Here is a 16105-nt window from a genome sequence, read left to right on the forward strand (position 1 = left end):
AAGTCAGTCCACACAGCTGTGGACTTGCTGATTTTGAGTTAGCTTTGAGAGTTCTTGGTGGATGTATCTCTCCATGTCTGTTTTAGATGTCACTTCCTCCTTGAAGCCTTTCCTTCTGGCCCTTTGTGCAGCACTCACTACCCATCATGTTGTAACCACAGCTGATGTACCTCCTTTGAGGTTGGAAACCATCTTTTATGGTCTGCTGGCCACGTATGTTTGTGTCTTTCAAGGAATTGGTCCATTTCACCAAAGTTATCAAATTTGTGGCCATAGAGTTCTTAATATTCCTTAATTGTGTATGTGATCAGTAGTGGTGGCTCTTCTGTCATTTCTTGTATTGGTAATTTGTATCTTCTCTCTTTTTTTCTTGGTTAGCCTGGCTAGAGGTTTATCAACTTTGTTGATCTTTTTTTTTTTAAAGATTTTTTTATTTTTTATTGGGGAATTGAGGGGATGGGAATAGCGGTGGGGAATTGGGGGAAGGGGACCAGCCAAGTTGCTGTCCTTTTGTTCTTTAGTCTAGTTGTGGAGGACATTGCTTCACTGGCCCAAGTTGGCACCATCATTGGGCTCTTCCCAGGCGAGGCACATCAGTCGCCGGCTTCTGGACGCCGCTCACTGCGGCTGCTGGCCGCTCACGCTGGCTGCTGGCTACATACAGTAACCCATGGCAACCCACTGCAGCAGGGGCTGCAGCCTACGCCGTCGACTCACGGCTGCCCAGCTCCAGGTTGAACTGTTGTTCAGCATCTTAGCTGTAGAGGGCAGTGTCACTGGCCCTCATATGTGGGATCCGAACCGGGGCCCTCTGGCGTCCCAAGCCAGTTCTTAACCATCGCGCCACGCGGCCGGCCCAACTTTGTTGATCTTTTTGAAGAGTCAGCTTTTGGTTTCGTTGATTTTTCTCTACTGTTTTCCTCTTTTCATTTTCATTGACTTGCACTCTAATTTTTACTATTTCTTTTCTTCTGCGTACTTGAAGCATAAACTGTTCTTCTTTCTCTAGTTTCCTGAAGTGGAATCTTAGATTATTGATTTTAGCTGTTCTTTCTTAAAATATGCATTTTTAATGCTATAAAATTTCCTGTAAGCACTGCTTTTGCTGCATCCTACAAATTTTGATCAGTTATATTTTCATTTCTATTTACTTCAAAATATTTTTTAGTTTCTCTTGAGACTTCTTTAACTCATATGTTTTTTAGACGTGTATTTGATAATCTGCACGTCTCCAGCTGTCTTTGAGTTGTTTATTTCTAGTTTAATTCTATTATGATCTGAAAACATACTTTATACGATTTCTTTTAAATTTTTAAATTACCTCTTCCTTACTCTGTTCCATTCAGTAAGTCAATCAGTTATCTTCATTAGACGTCTTTGGGGGAAAAAAAGTATCCATAACCAAAATACAGTATTTTTTTACTCAAACTTAACATTTTTAAGATCTTTTAATCTGATACATACATATCTAGTTCATTCCTCCCTTACCCCCAGATCATTTTCTGGCTTGGGGCCTTTTTTGTTTTTACAATTTTATTGAGGTATAATTGATGTATAATAAACAGCACATATGAGTATATAAAATATACAGCTTGATAAGTTTTGAGATATGTGTTCCTCCATAAAACTATCACCAAAATCAAGATAATCAACATTCCTATCCCCCAAAAGTTTTCTCATGTCCCCTTGCAGTTCATCCCTCTTCCCCACCACCAACCCCTGCAAACCACTGGTATATTTTATTATCACTATAGATTAAGTTTATACTATCTGGAATTTTATATAAAGGGAAGCTTAATTGTGTACTCTTTTTTTAATCTGACTTTTTTTACTCAATCATTTTGAGATTCACCCATGTTGTTACATGTATCAATAGTTTGTTCTTTTTATTGCTCAGCAGTATTCCGTTGTATGAATGAATCACAATTGGTTTATCCATTCACCTGATAAGGGGCATTTGGGTTATTGCCGGTTTTTTTCTATTCTAAATAAAGAGGCTGTGAAATTCACATACAAGTCTTGGTGTCGACATATAAGCCTTCATTTCTCTTGGAAATGAAATCCCCAGGAATGGTTAAGTCATATGCTAGGTGTATGTTTAACTTTGTAAGAAAAAAAAATTATTTTTCCAAAGTGGTTATTTTAATAACAATATTTTGTTAATAGGCATTGCATTTACTTGGTGCATAATTCAAAAGAAACAAAAGGTATACAGTGAAAAGGCCTCTGTGATCTCATCTCTCCTCCTGCCCTCCTTGACAGATAACTTCTTTAGTTTTTTTGTATATTCTTCCAGGGTTTTATATTGAAATATCGGCAGATATGAATATTCTCATTTTCTCCCTTTCTTACACACAAAAGCATACTGTGCATACCATCTTGTACTTTGCTTTATTCAATTAACAATAACTTGGCTATGTTTCCATGTCAGTACCTAGAGCTTATGTGTTCTTTTTATAGATGCATAATATTCCATTGTGTAGATTTACTGTCTCCTATTTAAGGACATTGGGTTGTTTGCAATGAAAAATGATGTAGTGAATTATTTTATATGCCATTACAGACATATGCCAGTTTATCTGTAAAATAAAATTTTGGAAATAGGATTGCTGAATCAAAGAGTAAATAGATTTAAAACTTTGGAAGATGTGGCCAAATTGCCTTCCACAGGGAGCGTGTTGATTTTACACCCCACCAACAATACACGTGAGTGCCTCTTTTCCACAGCACTGCCAGTTCAGTGTGGTTGGAAAAGAGTTTTTGCTCTTTGCCAAGCAGAGAGTTGGAAAATGGCATCTCTATGCAGATTTGCTTTTCATTTCTCTTATTATGAAGTTGAGCATCTTTTCATACCTTAACGGGCTGCTCAAACCTTTTTTTTCTGTGAAGTTATTTCTCATGTCCTTTGTCCATTTTTTGGTTGGACTGGTTATTGATTTCTTATGAATTTCTAGGAAGCTCTTCATATAGTGGAGGAATTATCTCTTTGTTGTTAATGAATTGCAAATATGTTTCTCAGATTTTTGTTTGTTTTGAGTTGTGTGTGGTTTGTTGCAGTTGTCGCCATACATGGGTTTTTGTTTTTTATGCAATTTGTCAATCTCTTCTTCTATTGCTTCTGGATTTTGAGCCATACTTTAAAAGGCCTTCTAACTTCAAGATTATGAAGAAATTCATCTGTGTTTTCATCTACTTCTTGTAAGACTTCAGTTTTTCTCTATAAAAATATTTGGAGTTTATTTAGGTGCACGGGATGACATTTATGTCCTACTTTAATTTTTTTCTGGATGACTCCTCAATTGTTTTAACAGAAGTTTTTTTTAGAAGTCCCATCTTTACCTCACTAATTTGAGACACCGGCTTTACCATACGCTGAATTTCTGTGTATGTTTAGGTCTATTTTTAGGCATTATCTTTTGCTCCATTGGTTGGTGGGTCTGTTCATGAGCCAGTAATACGTTGTTTTAATTATTCTAGCTTTATAATTTGATTTCATATCTGGGATTGTTGGTCATTGTTCTTTTTCAGTTTCCGTGGCTATTCTTTCTTGTTCTTTATTGATATGTACTTTAGAATTAGCATTTAATGTTCCAGAAAGCAAAATTGTTAATATTTTTATTGAGGTCATATTACATTTATAAATTAACTTGGAGAGACTTGATAGGAGATTGAGTCTTCCTGTCTAAGCACGTGCTATGTCTCTGCATTTGTTCAAGTCTTTTTTTGCGTACTACATATGTGTTTTAATGTGTTTGACATGGATTTTGCCCACTGTGGTATATTGCAGAAATGACCGTAATTCTCCACCCGTCCCTGTACCCATGCCCTTTACAATGTGACTTTGCAGCTCCTTCCACCAAGAGATGGAGTCATTTCCCGACCTGTTGATCTTAACCAGTAGAATGTGAGAGAAGGAACGTTGTGCCAATTGTAAACCTGTCTCAACAGGCCTTGCACACTCTGCTCTCATTCTTGGAATCTTATCCATCCACTGGCTCAGGCTAGCCGGCTGGAGGGTGAGAGACATGTGGCCGAGTTGCCCCCATATCTCTAGCTAAGAGAAGGAGAAGCCAGCCCCCCAGAAGCAGAGCCCTCTAGCTGTAGTTAGCTGACCCCAGGTGCAGAAGTGAGCCCAGCTGAGACCAGAAATACCACCCAGGTGAGACCAGCCCAGAGACTGACTAATAGAATTGTGAGCTAAGTAGTTTCAAGCCACTGCGTTTCAAAATGGTTTGTAATGAGTCCAAAACTACCTGGTACACGTAGCTATTTTTCATCTTATTTTTATGATTTTGCGCGAGGGTCTTGTAGCGGTCAGGAGGGTAGGGAGACGGTTCCAGGGGACCTTCCAGGGCTTGCAATCCGAGGACTCCCTGGTCTGATAGCCAAGAACTTTCCCCACTGATGCAGCACTTCCTGTAGCCACACCTCCTCTACCTCTCCTAACCCGATGGATTTGGGCTTCTCATCCAATCCCATGCTCCCCCAGTCCCTTCATGGCCACTGCACCAAGTGACATCATGCCTGCCTTCCAGCATGAACCCCTAAGATTTAGAAGGCTTGTTTTTGCTGGTGCTTTCTGAAACTTGCCACCTCTGGGCCACTCTGGGCAATTTCCTTGCCTTCTCTTTCCATCTCATTCAGCACTTGCACCTGTGGAATGTAGCGTTCCACTTGAGGTTGGGGAGGAGGCATTTCCACAGGAGGTCCCCGGGATCTGCCACTGCTGGGTCCCTGCCTGAGCTGTGTCCCACATTCTCTCTTGCTTTCCTGGCAGCACTCAGGGTGGAGTTCATGTTCATGAGGATGGTCTGACAGTGACGTCTCCAGTCCTGATGTGGGTCCAGGTAAGTACAGGGATTCCTCTCCTGTCCCCAGCCCATCTCGCCAGCAGATCACCTAGTGATTTGCTAGGAAGCAGCTCATGAGAGCATCTGTTGAGACCAGGTCTTCATGGGGAGATGGAGTCTTCATGGTTCCTAGGACCAGCTTCAGCTGGTGTCAGTACTCCCGAGCTGAGACGACTCCCAAAGGGCTCCAGGTTCCGGAGCCATAGAGGCTGTAAGGTCCTGCCAGTCACCATCTTTAAAATAGCACAGAGCAGACCTTTCCCAGACACTGCAGTCGGCCGCTGTGGCCAGCCTTGTACCCTGAGATCCAAACACAGACTTGGGTTCTTAGTGCCCAGCCCCTAGGCCCCTCATCTCCAGGGCAGGGGCCCTCAGAATGGTGGCTTGTGACCTGCCCCATTGGGCTTAGATTGCTCCCGAGCAGGCCTGCCCCCTCAGGACCATTGAGAAAGGAAGATGCCTGTTGCCAGATCTAGGTGACCCATGAGGCCACAGGACCAGGGGTGTGGACAGCACAGAAAGGCACGATAGAGCTGGGGGCTGCCTGATATGCCACAGGGGACCTGAAGCCCTGAAACTGGAGGCCAGCCAAAGGCAGAACTTAATGCGTCTCCCAAAAGCTTTTTTATTCCTCCAATACCTGTGTAACCAATTCCCTGCACTACTAAATTCTTTCTGTTAAGATAACTGGTATGATTTCTTTCTTATCAACCTGACCCTGACTCATAGTGGAGGATTGGGGTAAAGGGTGGATTTCCACCAGAGAGCCTGGCTGAGGGCTTAACCAGATTGAGGGGTGGTAGGGATGGGGGTGACAGGCAAGAGTCGGTGTCTAGAGGCCCCAGGGATGATGTCAAGAGCTTCTGTGATGGGCCAAGGCCTTAACCTGGGGAGGTGAGCAGTGGGTAGAGAGCCAGGCTTGGGGTTGGGACCAGGGTGATTTCTAATTCTGAGACACCCTCAGGACTGGACCTGTTCTAGCTGTGCCAGTCCTGCCTGAGGTTCTGCAAGCTGGACTGGAGTTCACAGCCATGGTCAGGACTGTAAAAGGAGCCCTCTCAGCATAAGGTGGGGATGGCAGGGTCATGCAAAAAAGCTCAGGTGGCTTCTCTACCCACAAAGAAAATCCAGCATGGGGTGACTAATTCCTGCTATGAAATCTCAGGGGAAGTGTCAAGCTTTGCTGGGCAGTGCCATCCCTCCCACCCAACCATGGGGCCTTGGTAGAAAGAGGAATCCAACTGGATGGTGGAGAGTGGAGTGAGGGCTTGGAACAAATGGCCACCAGCTCTACCGACTCCCTCCAGCCTTGCATTCCTGGACACGGGGAGTGTGGGCTTGGGGCCCCATTCTGGTGGGAGCCTTCTACTTTGCTCTTCCCTTCTTCATCGCAGTGAAGTCACCTCACTAATATGGGGGGTTGAAAATGCAAATAAAAGAAACCACATTTTGAGCCACTTTGTTTCTGTTCTTCCTGAGCACGTGGAAATCTAAAATTTGAGGAAGCACAATTTAATTTAAGGACCAGTGGTTTATAATTCCACTTATTTAAAATGTTTTTAGCACAGTTCACCTTTTTTATTTGATTGATGTCTACTTGTGTAATTAATGTATTCCAGTGCTTGCAAACCCCAAGACGTCAGTTCCTTCTCCATCAACTCCTCTGTAATGACAGTCACTTCCATTTCAGTTCTGAGGCTTATATGGCTGCCTGGTTCCATGGTTCAGTACAGTCACTGGGATTCTGCTTTTCTTCTCAGGCTCTGGATGTCATCTTGGAGAAGATGAAGGCTTCAGGCTTCGACTTCTCTCAAGTCCTCGCCTTGTCTGGGGCAGGCCAGGTTTGTCTGCAGCGGCCTCCGTCGACCACGGGAGGGCGGATATCTTGGGCAGTGGTGCCAGTGGCCCGAGGTGATAGCTCCCCCAGAGGGAAGGTGCTTATTCTTGAGACTCACTGCACACATTTTTGTCATTAGTAAAAATCCCTAGCTGTTTTACCTTGGAGGATGTATGGCTTGGCTCCTTGCAGAAGGATCTGAGAGTTCTTATAATTCAGTATTGCACAAAATAGGACAGTGGGTGAGGAGGGCCTGGGGAGAGGTCCTCTGAGGGGATGGAGGGACGTTTGACATGAATTAGTTATGACTGGGGTCACTAAAATTGCTTTTCTATCTCCTGGAAGTAAAATCCCAACTCATAAATGATACTCAAGGTGAGAGCAATTTTAGTAGTAGAGATATTAGTACTAATAATAACAGCAGTGATTGAGCTCCTAGTGTATGGCGGGTTCTGTGCTGAGCCTTTTATATAACTTATCTAACTAGATCTCCATAATGATCCTGTGAGGTGGTATTCAGGGGCAGTTAGCACAGGGGTTCTGGATACGCTTCCTGAGTTTGGTCTCCAGCTCTGTCACTTACAAGCCGTGCCCTGGGGCCCGTCATCCAGTATTGTGGTGCCTCTGTAGCCTCATCTGCCATCAGGTCAATGTGAGTGTTAAGTACGTACAACAGTGCCCAGTACATAAAGCCCTTAAGTTTTAGCTACTTTTTTTTTAATTATTGCCATTTACATGAGGAGGAAACTGAGGCACAGAGAGGTGTTGGCACTTGCCCAAGGATACATAGCTGCTAGGAGCGGAAGCCAGGACCCAAGTCCAGGTTCGTCCTCTGAGTCACTTCGCTCTGTGCTGGACTAGCCCGTGCGCATTTCCTTGTTAGAGGGCGCTCACTCATTTTTCTAAAGATGTCTCTTCTTTCCTGACCTAACAGGAATTTTCTATTCCTGTCCTGGTTAAACTAAATGGGTCCCCTGGGTGATCTTGTCTCCCTCTCATCTGAACCCTAGGCCTAGACACCTTCTCCCGCCTAGGCATCCCCATCACACCCAAGGCCAGTGGCCTATGAATACCTCAAACTTGTCCTGTCCTAGACCGAGCGCCCACCTACTCTCAGACCCCCGCCTCCTCCTCGGGTTCCCGTTCTCACGGAGTTCTCCCTATCCTCTCAGAGCCACAACCCAAGTGTCATCTCCCCACCTCCATCCAAGGGTCCCCATGTTCATTTGTACATGACTCTTGAATCCACCATCTCTTCTCCAATTCTGCCCAGGCCTCGTGCCCACCGTTTTTCGCTGGGCCTCTGCTTCAGCGTCTCTGCCTCCAGCCTACGTTCTCCAAGACTCTCATAGGCCCCTTCATACATTCAGCCCTGGCCGCATCACTCGCCTGCTAATTCAGCGTTCCCACCACCTCCAGTATAAACCCCAGCCTCCTAAGCGTGCACATTCAAGGCCCTGGTGCTGTCACCTGTGCGTCCTTCCCCTCCAGCCCCATCACCCACCTCGTGCCCTAGCTTTAGGCCCACTGCTTCAAATGCCGTTCTCCCCTGCACCGGCCAAGCTCGCTCTCACGTGTGGTTACCCTCTGCGTGCAGCACCCACACACTCAGCTCTGGGCTCCTTTGCTAATGACCATGTCCACTTCTTCCTGTCTGTACCCCCAGCTGGTTCGATGCCCTCCTCCGTGTTCCCCCAGCCCTGTCGCTACACCCTCAGGGTTTTGTAATTGTACCTTTGTGTCTTTTTCCCTGACTCAACGCCAGCATCCCACAGAATAGAGACAGTACCATCTTACTCATCTGTCCCATGCTTGGCGTGATCTTTGTGCTCAATAAATGTTTCAGTGGGTGAGTGAATGAATGAGTGAATTTCAGGTAATATTATGAGCCATATATATATATTTTTCAAGTCAAGTCGTTGTTCTTCAATCTTAGTTGTGGAGGGTGCAGCTCAGCTCCAAGGCCAGTCGCCGTTTTCAATCTAGTTGCAGGGGGCACAGCCCACCATCCCATGCAGGAATCGAACCGGCAATCTTGTTGGTAAGAGCTCGCACTCTAACCAACGGAGTCACCTTGCCGCCTCATTAAATATATTTAAGTACAGCTTTACAAAGGCACCAAAGTCCAGACCAATCATTCGTTCTTGGAGCCTTCCTACAAGTTGTGAGGTGGACGGGGCTGAGTTCCTTCCCATGTTATAGACGTGAAATCCAAGTCTCGTGAAGGGGATGGGCTCTGTGACTTAAGAAGGGCGGGACAGGCCTGGACTCCAGTTTTTTGGGGTGTGGCCTGGGGTCTTTCTGTGACTCCGGAAGGTTGTGACACCAGCGTGTGGCCTCAGGAACATGTGCTTGGGTTTCCCTTCGACAGCAACATGGAAGTGTGTGCTGGAAAGCGGGGGCCAGCCGGGTGCTGACGAGCCTGTCACCAGATCTCCCATTACACGAGCAGCTTCAGGTAAGTGTGGCCAGGTTACGGGAGCCTGAGAAACCTCTATAGAAGGGGGAGAGGGGCCCCGAAGTCTGTTTGGTTTCTTTTTTTGTGCATTGTCAGGGTGTCGGAGGTAGCTTGGGCAGTAGTCCTATAAAATGGTCTGCCCTGCCTCCCTGCGAGGGATACACCTGGTGTCTGGAGAGAGTTCAGGTGCTAACAGCCCTTATCACACAGGCCCCCTCCTGCCCAGCTCGACTCTGGCTTGTTCCCTGCTCGGGAACCTCCTCCTCTTGGGGCAGGATGTCTCCTGTTGACGCTGGAAGGCTGGCATGGCTTCTCTTTTTCTCCCAGATTCCAAATACCCCAGCAAAGCGCGCTTCCCTGTTCACCACCAGTGCTGCCTACAGTGCTTGGGTGGCCTTACCAGAACATTTCATTTTGAGCTTTCTGGGCTAGGCCAAGGTGTGGGAGTGAAGGGCTTGCCCATGGGTCTTCCATGGTCACATCCAGAGAAGAAGCACTTGTACCTGCTGTGATGGGCCGTGCCAGTGCCCAGGTGGCTGCCAGAGTCAGCAGGCAGAGCTCAAGCCTGAGCATTTTCCCCTTCTTTCCAGGCCTGTTTCTCCATCAGCGACTGCCCTGTGTGGATGGACTCCAGCACCACAGCCCAGTGCCGCCAGCTGGAGGCTGCCGTGGGTGGGGCCCAGTCTCTCAGCTGCATCACCGGGTCCCGTGCCTATGAGGTAGGCAGTGCCCACCATGGGCTGGGTACTGGGTTCGATCCCGGGAGGAAGGTCTGATTGTTGGCTCTGATCCCCTTCTCTCTGGGTGTCTGAGAAGACACAGCTGGTGGCCTGCCCCTGTGTGGATCACGTGAGGCTGTGATGACCCCTGTGGTGTCACCCTGTGGAGCCAGGACTGGGCACCCTGGCCCCTGGTTCTGATGAAGGCTGTCCTACCTCCTCGTGCTGTCTGTCAAGGAAGGGCAGGTCTCCTCTTGCATGTTCCCAGGTCAGAGCGGAGGTGTAAACACGGCTGTGCTCCTCATGTCAAGCTGCTGCATATCGGGGTGATGATGACACCTCGCTTTCATTCTCTCCAACCTGGGGATAACAATAGCACTTAAATTTTGGGTAGTTTTGAAGCTGAAAGGCATCAGTGCATGTAAGACATTTAGTGCAATTACTGCAAAGTAAAGAAAAAGCTTCTGGTTTCAGCCGTGGTCCCACACCATCCCATGGGGTGGCTGCAAGTGGCCCAGCTTGGGTCATGCAACCCTCACTGGAATAGAGGTTTGGGGGATAGGGCCAACCCTACTTGGCCACCTGAAGTAAGAATGTGGGTGGGGAAAATGCCTGAGTCCCCTGCACAGGTGCCCTTGGTCACAGCAGTCCCTGTGCTGCGTGAGGAGTAAGGCTTATTCACTAAGGCTGGTAGGCAGATTTCAAACATTTCCAGATTTGAGGCCTTTTTAAAGCTTTCGTTATGCTAACCAATATCCAGAGCATGCCACGCCACCCTCACGTTATGGAGTTGATCATTCCATGTAGGATTTGGGTTTTTAAGAATTTGCACTCTTTTTTTCCAGCGATTTACAGGAAACCAAATTGCCAAGATTTACCAGCAGAACCCCAAGGCCTACTCACGCACGGAGGTTGGTTAAACTGTTTAAACGTTCCTATTTGATTGAAAGTTCACAGTTGAATTCCTTGTATAATACTTACTGTTAGCATAAATACATCTTGTGTGCATTGGTGGAAAACATTGATTAGCAGACATTAAAACTGATAGATTTAATTGGCTTTTTTCTCATTGTCAGACTGTTTCCAAAGAGGAGGGAAAGAATAGAATCTTGGGAAAGAGAAGTTAGGTTTCCTGTCCAGAAGGGGGGCGGTCAGGGTCAGGGTGGGAGCAGCGGGGACTGGTGTCTTCCTGGGACAGCCTGAGTGGGAGACCTGGGTGGTCTTAGGCCCTGTCCACTCATTTCCTGTATGGTGAATGCAGGAAGCTCACAGGCTACCAGGCTCTTGATTGGTGTAGGGTCAGCGTTTTCTTAGGAATTTCGTGAAGCTGGACTGAAGTGTCCCCAGCTGTGGCCCTTCAACCAGAGCCTGCTTGATCCACAGTTGCTGGAAGTCAGCACTTAATGCCTCCTGAAGAGCAGCTCAATGCCCTGGGTAGTGATTGCCATCTCTGAGTAATTAGAAAACGATCAGCTTGCGTTAAACCAAAGTGCTTTATTAATCTCGGAAGTTAACTTCCAATTTCTTATTTAATGATTCAAGATGACTCTGCAGCATTAGCCATGTAGATGGGTGAGGAGGGGCGGATGAAAAACCCTCTTCAATTTCTCTGTGAAACAAAGGACAGAGGTGGCCTGATGGAGACAGGAGATGTCAGCATTCTCTCCCCTGGTCCAAGGGCCCATGATTTCCATGCGGAAGCACAGACTGTCAGGTTGACATTTGAAATCCATTATCAATTCCTCCGGCTCCCGTCTGGGGTCTGTGGCTTCTGACCGGTCACTTTCACTGATACTTGCTCTGAACTCCTGAGAGCGTGTTGGTTGGCTCCGAGTCCTGTGGCCATATGTCTCACTTCCCTTGCAACTAGACCACAGAAATGGAGGCAGGAAGTCAGGGCACCACACTCCCGGATTCCGGGTGGCAAGCCTGCTGCCCTAAGCATGGCTTTTTCTTCGGGCTTGTTGCTTTGTCTGTGTTGAACTTGACAGTTGTATGGCCTATCAGAAACGGCAGAGTGAGGTGCTCTTCCCAGGGTGTCAGTTCTTAGTATTCCAGCTACTCAGAATGCTTTCATTACTGGGACATGTTGATCACAGTTTCCACTTCCCTCTCCAATTTAAAACGGGGTGTGTGTGTGTGTGTGTGTGTGTGTGTGTGTGTATGAGAGAGAGAGAGAGAGAGAGAGAGAGAGAGAGAGAGAGAGAGAGAGAGAGGAGAGAGAGAGGAGAGAGAGGAGAGAGAGGAAGAAGTATTCGGTTGCTTAGCATACACGGCAGTGAGTCATCGCTTACTGTGTTTCTTTCTTTTACAGAGAATTTCCTTGGTCAGTAGTTTTGCTGCTTCTCTCTTCCTTGGGTCTTACTCTCCTATTGACTACAGTGATGGTGAGACTTCAGTGTGCCTGTGCGGTGGGCTTGTGGGAGCCTCATCCACCTGGGTGGGTGTCAGTCTTTCAGCCCTGTCATCCATTGCCAAGAAGGGAGTGTATGATTATAGCTCTCTTTTGCTGTGTAACAGATGACCCCAGCACTTAGCAGCTGAAGACCCCAAAAGCCTATTTTTCCACAGAGTTTCTGAAGGTTGGTAATCTGGGAGCAGCTTAGCCGGGTGGTTCTGGCTCATGACCTCTCATGAGGGGCAGTCAGGCTGGCACCCAGGGCCGCCGTCCTCTAAAGACACGTGTGACTGCTGGCCTCAGTCCCTCACCACGTGGGGCCCCCGTGGGGCTAGTCAGGGATGGGAGAAGGAGGCAGCAGCCAAGCAGAAGCTGCTGCGTCTTTTAGACCCTAGTCTCAGAAGTGACATATCATCGCTTCTGCCCCAGCCTACTGGTCGCACAGACCCACCCAGGTCCAGGGAGGTGGGGATCTCACCAGTGTGAACGGAAGAACTCGGCGATGAGCAGGGGTCCTCTTGGAGCTTGGTTCTCACGAGGAGTCACATTGAAGTTTTTGTTCACATTTGGGGGACTTGTGAGAGTTGTGAGCTTCTGGAAACAAAACGTGGACGAAAATAAATGCAAATGGTACCAGTGAGGAAGGAAAGCTGGGGGGAGGTTGCTGACGGGCCTCTTGGATGAGGCTCGACTAAACGGAGGGACCAGGAGGGGAGCTGAGAGCACAGCGAGAGCCCTGACCTATGACAGTGGCGTCAGAAAAGAGTCATGGAATGCTCCGAGTTTCCTGGGATTCATCTGAAGTGTTTGAGTGCTGTCAGGTGCCAGACATTATTCTCGTTTTCGGGGAGATAAAGTAAGGTGACTCGGGAGTGGTCCCCAGGCTTCTCTCAGTCTGGAGAAGAAAAGGTTCCTGCAGGGAACTTTGTAGGACTCAGACCAGGAGAACCCAAACCTGGATTAGCCTGCGTGTCCACCTGTGCTCTCCACACCTACCTGGGGCTGTGAAGTGCTGCTGGGGGAGGTCGCACCACTGCTTTAGTTGGCATTCCAGGGGGTCACGTTCTTCAAGCTCCGCTGAGCCCTCCACTCCGCTCCCCTCACTCTCATCTGAGGAGTCACCTCCTAATTTACCAGCTTTCTCTCCCCTGTACATGGGCATGAGATTCCATCCGCATCTCAGCCCCTCTCTGTCTGCCTTCACCTGCACTCTGGGTTCCCTCCTCTTCCCCATGCCCATGTAAATTGGGAGAAGCAGATTGTTTTAGGAAAGGCTTAGTGGGCTGATCTTAGTGATGAGATCAAGGAAGTTTGGAGGAGTCTGAGCACTCGCCTCCAAAAGTTAGATGTGACCGGGAGGTCCCTGAGGCCTGACCCACGTCAGCACCAGGCTGCCTCTGAGTAGACACCTTGAAACCCCAGGGGACACAGCGAAGACCGTGGGGTTCCTTGTCGACATATTGCTGGTAGTTTCCCTCCCCCGGCCACGTCTTAGAGCAGCAGGTTTCCAGGCTAACAGTGGTGTTCGAGCCTGTGAGGAATTTTTAGAGGAACTGGTGGGGCCATCTGTTTCCAAGGGCCTCAGTGGCCTCCGGCTCTCCGGTTCCAGCATGACCCAGGCCCATTGTATACCTTCCACTGGTATAAGTTTGCTGCAAGAAAATGATCTGCTCTCTGCCAGCTTTCTGCATTTGTACAAAAAGGCCCTTTTTCCAGATGCTCCTATTTCTTGTTTCCTTTCTTCCTTAGGTTCTGGAATGAATCTGTTGCAGATCCAGGACAAAGTCTGGTCACAGGCTTGCCTTGGTGCCTGTGCACCGCATTTAGAGGAGAAGCTTGGCCCACCGGTACCGTCGTGCTCAGTTGTGGTAGGTCCCCTTTCCAGGGATGGGCGCCTTTAAGAGCTGGCAGCTACTGGGAAAGCAATGCAGTACACACACACACACACACACACACACACACACACACACACACGGATGGGACTTGCAGTCTCATGTAAGACGTGAAGTTAGATGTCTGGATCAGTGCCTTGCACTCAGGTACTCAAGTGAATATATAGGCCACTGCCTTATGGCCGTGGGACTTGGGGGGGCACTTTGGGAAATTCCAGTAGGAATTTATTAGAATAGGTAAAAAAAAATGAAGCACAAGTTCTGGGTGGTTGCACACCTTAGGAAAAATTGCATAGAATATTCCAATTCTAGGGCTAGAGACAACCAGGGAAGCTTGAAACAGGCAGTCTGGTGAAAATGGAAAGAAATGCCGGTGAGCCTGGCAGAGCTCAGGCCCTGGTGCCAGACTGCCTGGAACGGAATCCTGGCTCTACCACGAACTGAGCCTGTGACGTTCATCTCTGCCTCAGTTTACTCCTCATTGCCATTGTTCCTGGGACAATGAATAATAATAGTTTGTAATGTGTCGGGCTGTTGTGTAGAATAAATGGGTTGATACCTTTAAAGTGCTTACGATAGTGCCAGGTCCCCCTGTAATAGTAAAAACATTTAAGCGTCTGGGTGACCCCCCCATTCAGAATAGACACTGCCTGTGAGCGCCCTGGCGTGCCCTAACTGGCCGACTCAGTTCTTGGCTGTTCTGAGGGGAAAATGGAGTTGAGAGACCTGGGCTCTGCCCTCAGGGCCCTTTGGTGTGGAGCACAGGCCACACAGCCAGGACAGTCAAAAGTCCTGCATGGAGCAGAGTTTTGTGTGTGAAGGAAGGAGGACGGTCCCCGAGGCCTGGGGAGAGTCATGGAGCTGGGAGGGTTGGGCCGCGAGGCGAACCAGGCTATCATGAGTCCTCTCCGTTGGGAGACCCAGCCACAGACGCACTTGTCCGAGATCAACAGCGACAAGCCGAACACAGCCTTTGCCACCATGAGCAGACCCACAAAGCCACGCCATCACCATCCGGAGGGTGCGGTGCGGCCAGCACCCACAGCTTAAGGAAAGGCGTCCTGCCCCATAGAAGCAGACGGCTCAGGACCCAGGCACACTGCAGCACGGCAGAAAGACAGAGGAAGGGCGAGCGGGACACAGCCAAGCCGCCGGGGTTTTAGTTTCATGTGAGATGGAGGCCATGTTTTGTCCACGGCAGCAGGCTTTGTCTGCCTTATGCCAAGAGCGGAGGCCTCCGACGGGGAGCCTGTGCAGAGTGGCAGCTTGGGGACCAGGAAAGGACTGATTCTGAAATGGTTCTGGATTTGTAACATATGCACACGATGGTGATGGGGAAAACAAGGAAAATCCATGTCTTCTGTCATCTCTTTTCTTTTTTTATTATTAGTTTCAGGTGTACAAAACAATGTAATACACATTTATACCCCTCACACAGTGAGGACCCTTCTCCCCCAATCTGTTGCCCCTCTGACGTCGTATAGAGCTGTTACAATTCCATTGACTCTATCCCCTATGCTGTACTCCACATCCTGTGACTATATAGATATTTAAGTGTAGTTGACATTTAATATTATTCAGCCTCAGCTTCAGGTGTCACCTCTTTTTTCAAAGGTGGTGTCCGGGTAGCTTTCTCTCGTTTTCTATCAGAAAATATTTGGTGATGAATTGTATTGGACACTTCTAGGGCCTCAACTTGCATCCTCCCAGCCCACCCTTTTCGCCCTCCATCGTCACCTGGCAGCACCTTGCCTGAGCTGCATCCATTTCCCTCATGCTCTGGGGCTTCTGTGACTCTACATTTGTGCTTTGCAAACCTGGAGGCACAGAGGACCCTGCACCAGTGGGAACCTGCGGAGAGCTGCCCCCTGCCCTGTCCCGAAGCGGACAACCCCAGGTCCGCTTCTCTCAGCTCTTCAGACGTTGCCCTGTGGCTGAGCCTTCCCTGTTC

The 16105-nt window shown here is 48.2% G+C and overlaps 1 protein-coding gene across 1 annotated transcript in view; it reads left to right on the top strand.

Moving 5' to 3' along the window:
- Positions 1-16105, top strand: part of XYLB (xylulokinase) — a 42373-nt gene that overhangs the window by 2895 nt on the left and 23373 nt on the right. The window contains exons 3-9 of the mRNA XM_019662803.1: positions 4778-4847; positions 6611-6691; positions 9059-9145; positions 9736-9864; positions 10710-10775; positions 12179-12251; positions 14012-14130. Coding sequence (XP_019518348.1) covers positions 4778-4847; positions 6611-6691; positions 9059-9145; positions 9736-9864; positions 10710-10775; positions 12179-12251; positions 14012-14130 — 625 coding nt within the window. The remainder of the gene's footprint in view (positions 1-4777; positions 4848-6610; positions 6692-9058; positions 9146-9735; positions 9865-10709; positions 10776-12178; positions 12252-14011; positions 14131-16105) is intronic.

This window comes from Hipposideros armiger, unplaced genomic scaffold (genome assembly GCF_001890085.2).
Source record: "Hipposideros armiger isolate ML-2016 unplaced genomic scaffold, ASM189008v1 scaffold_380, whole genome shotgun sequence".
NCBI lineage: Eukaryota > Metazoa > Chordata > Mammalia > Chiroptera > Hipposideridae > Hipposideros > Hipposideros armiger.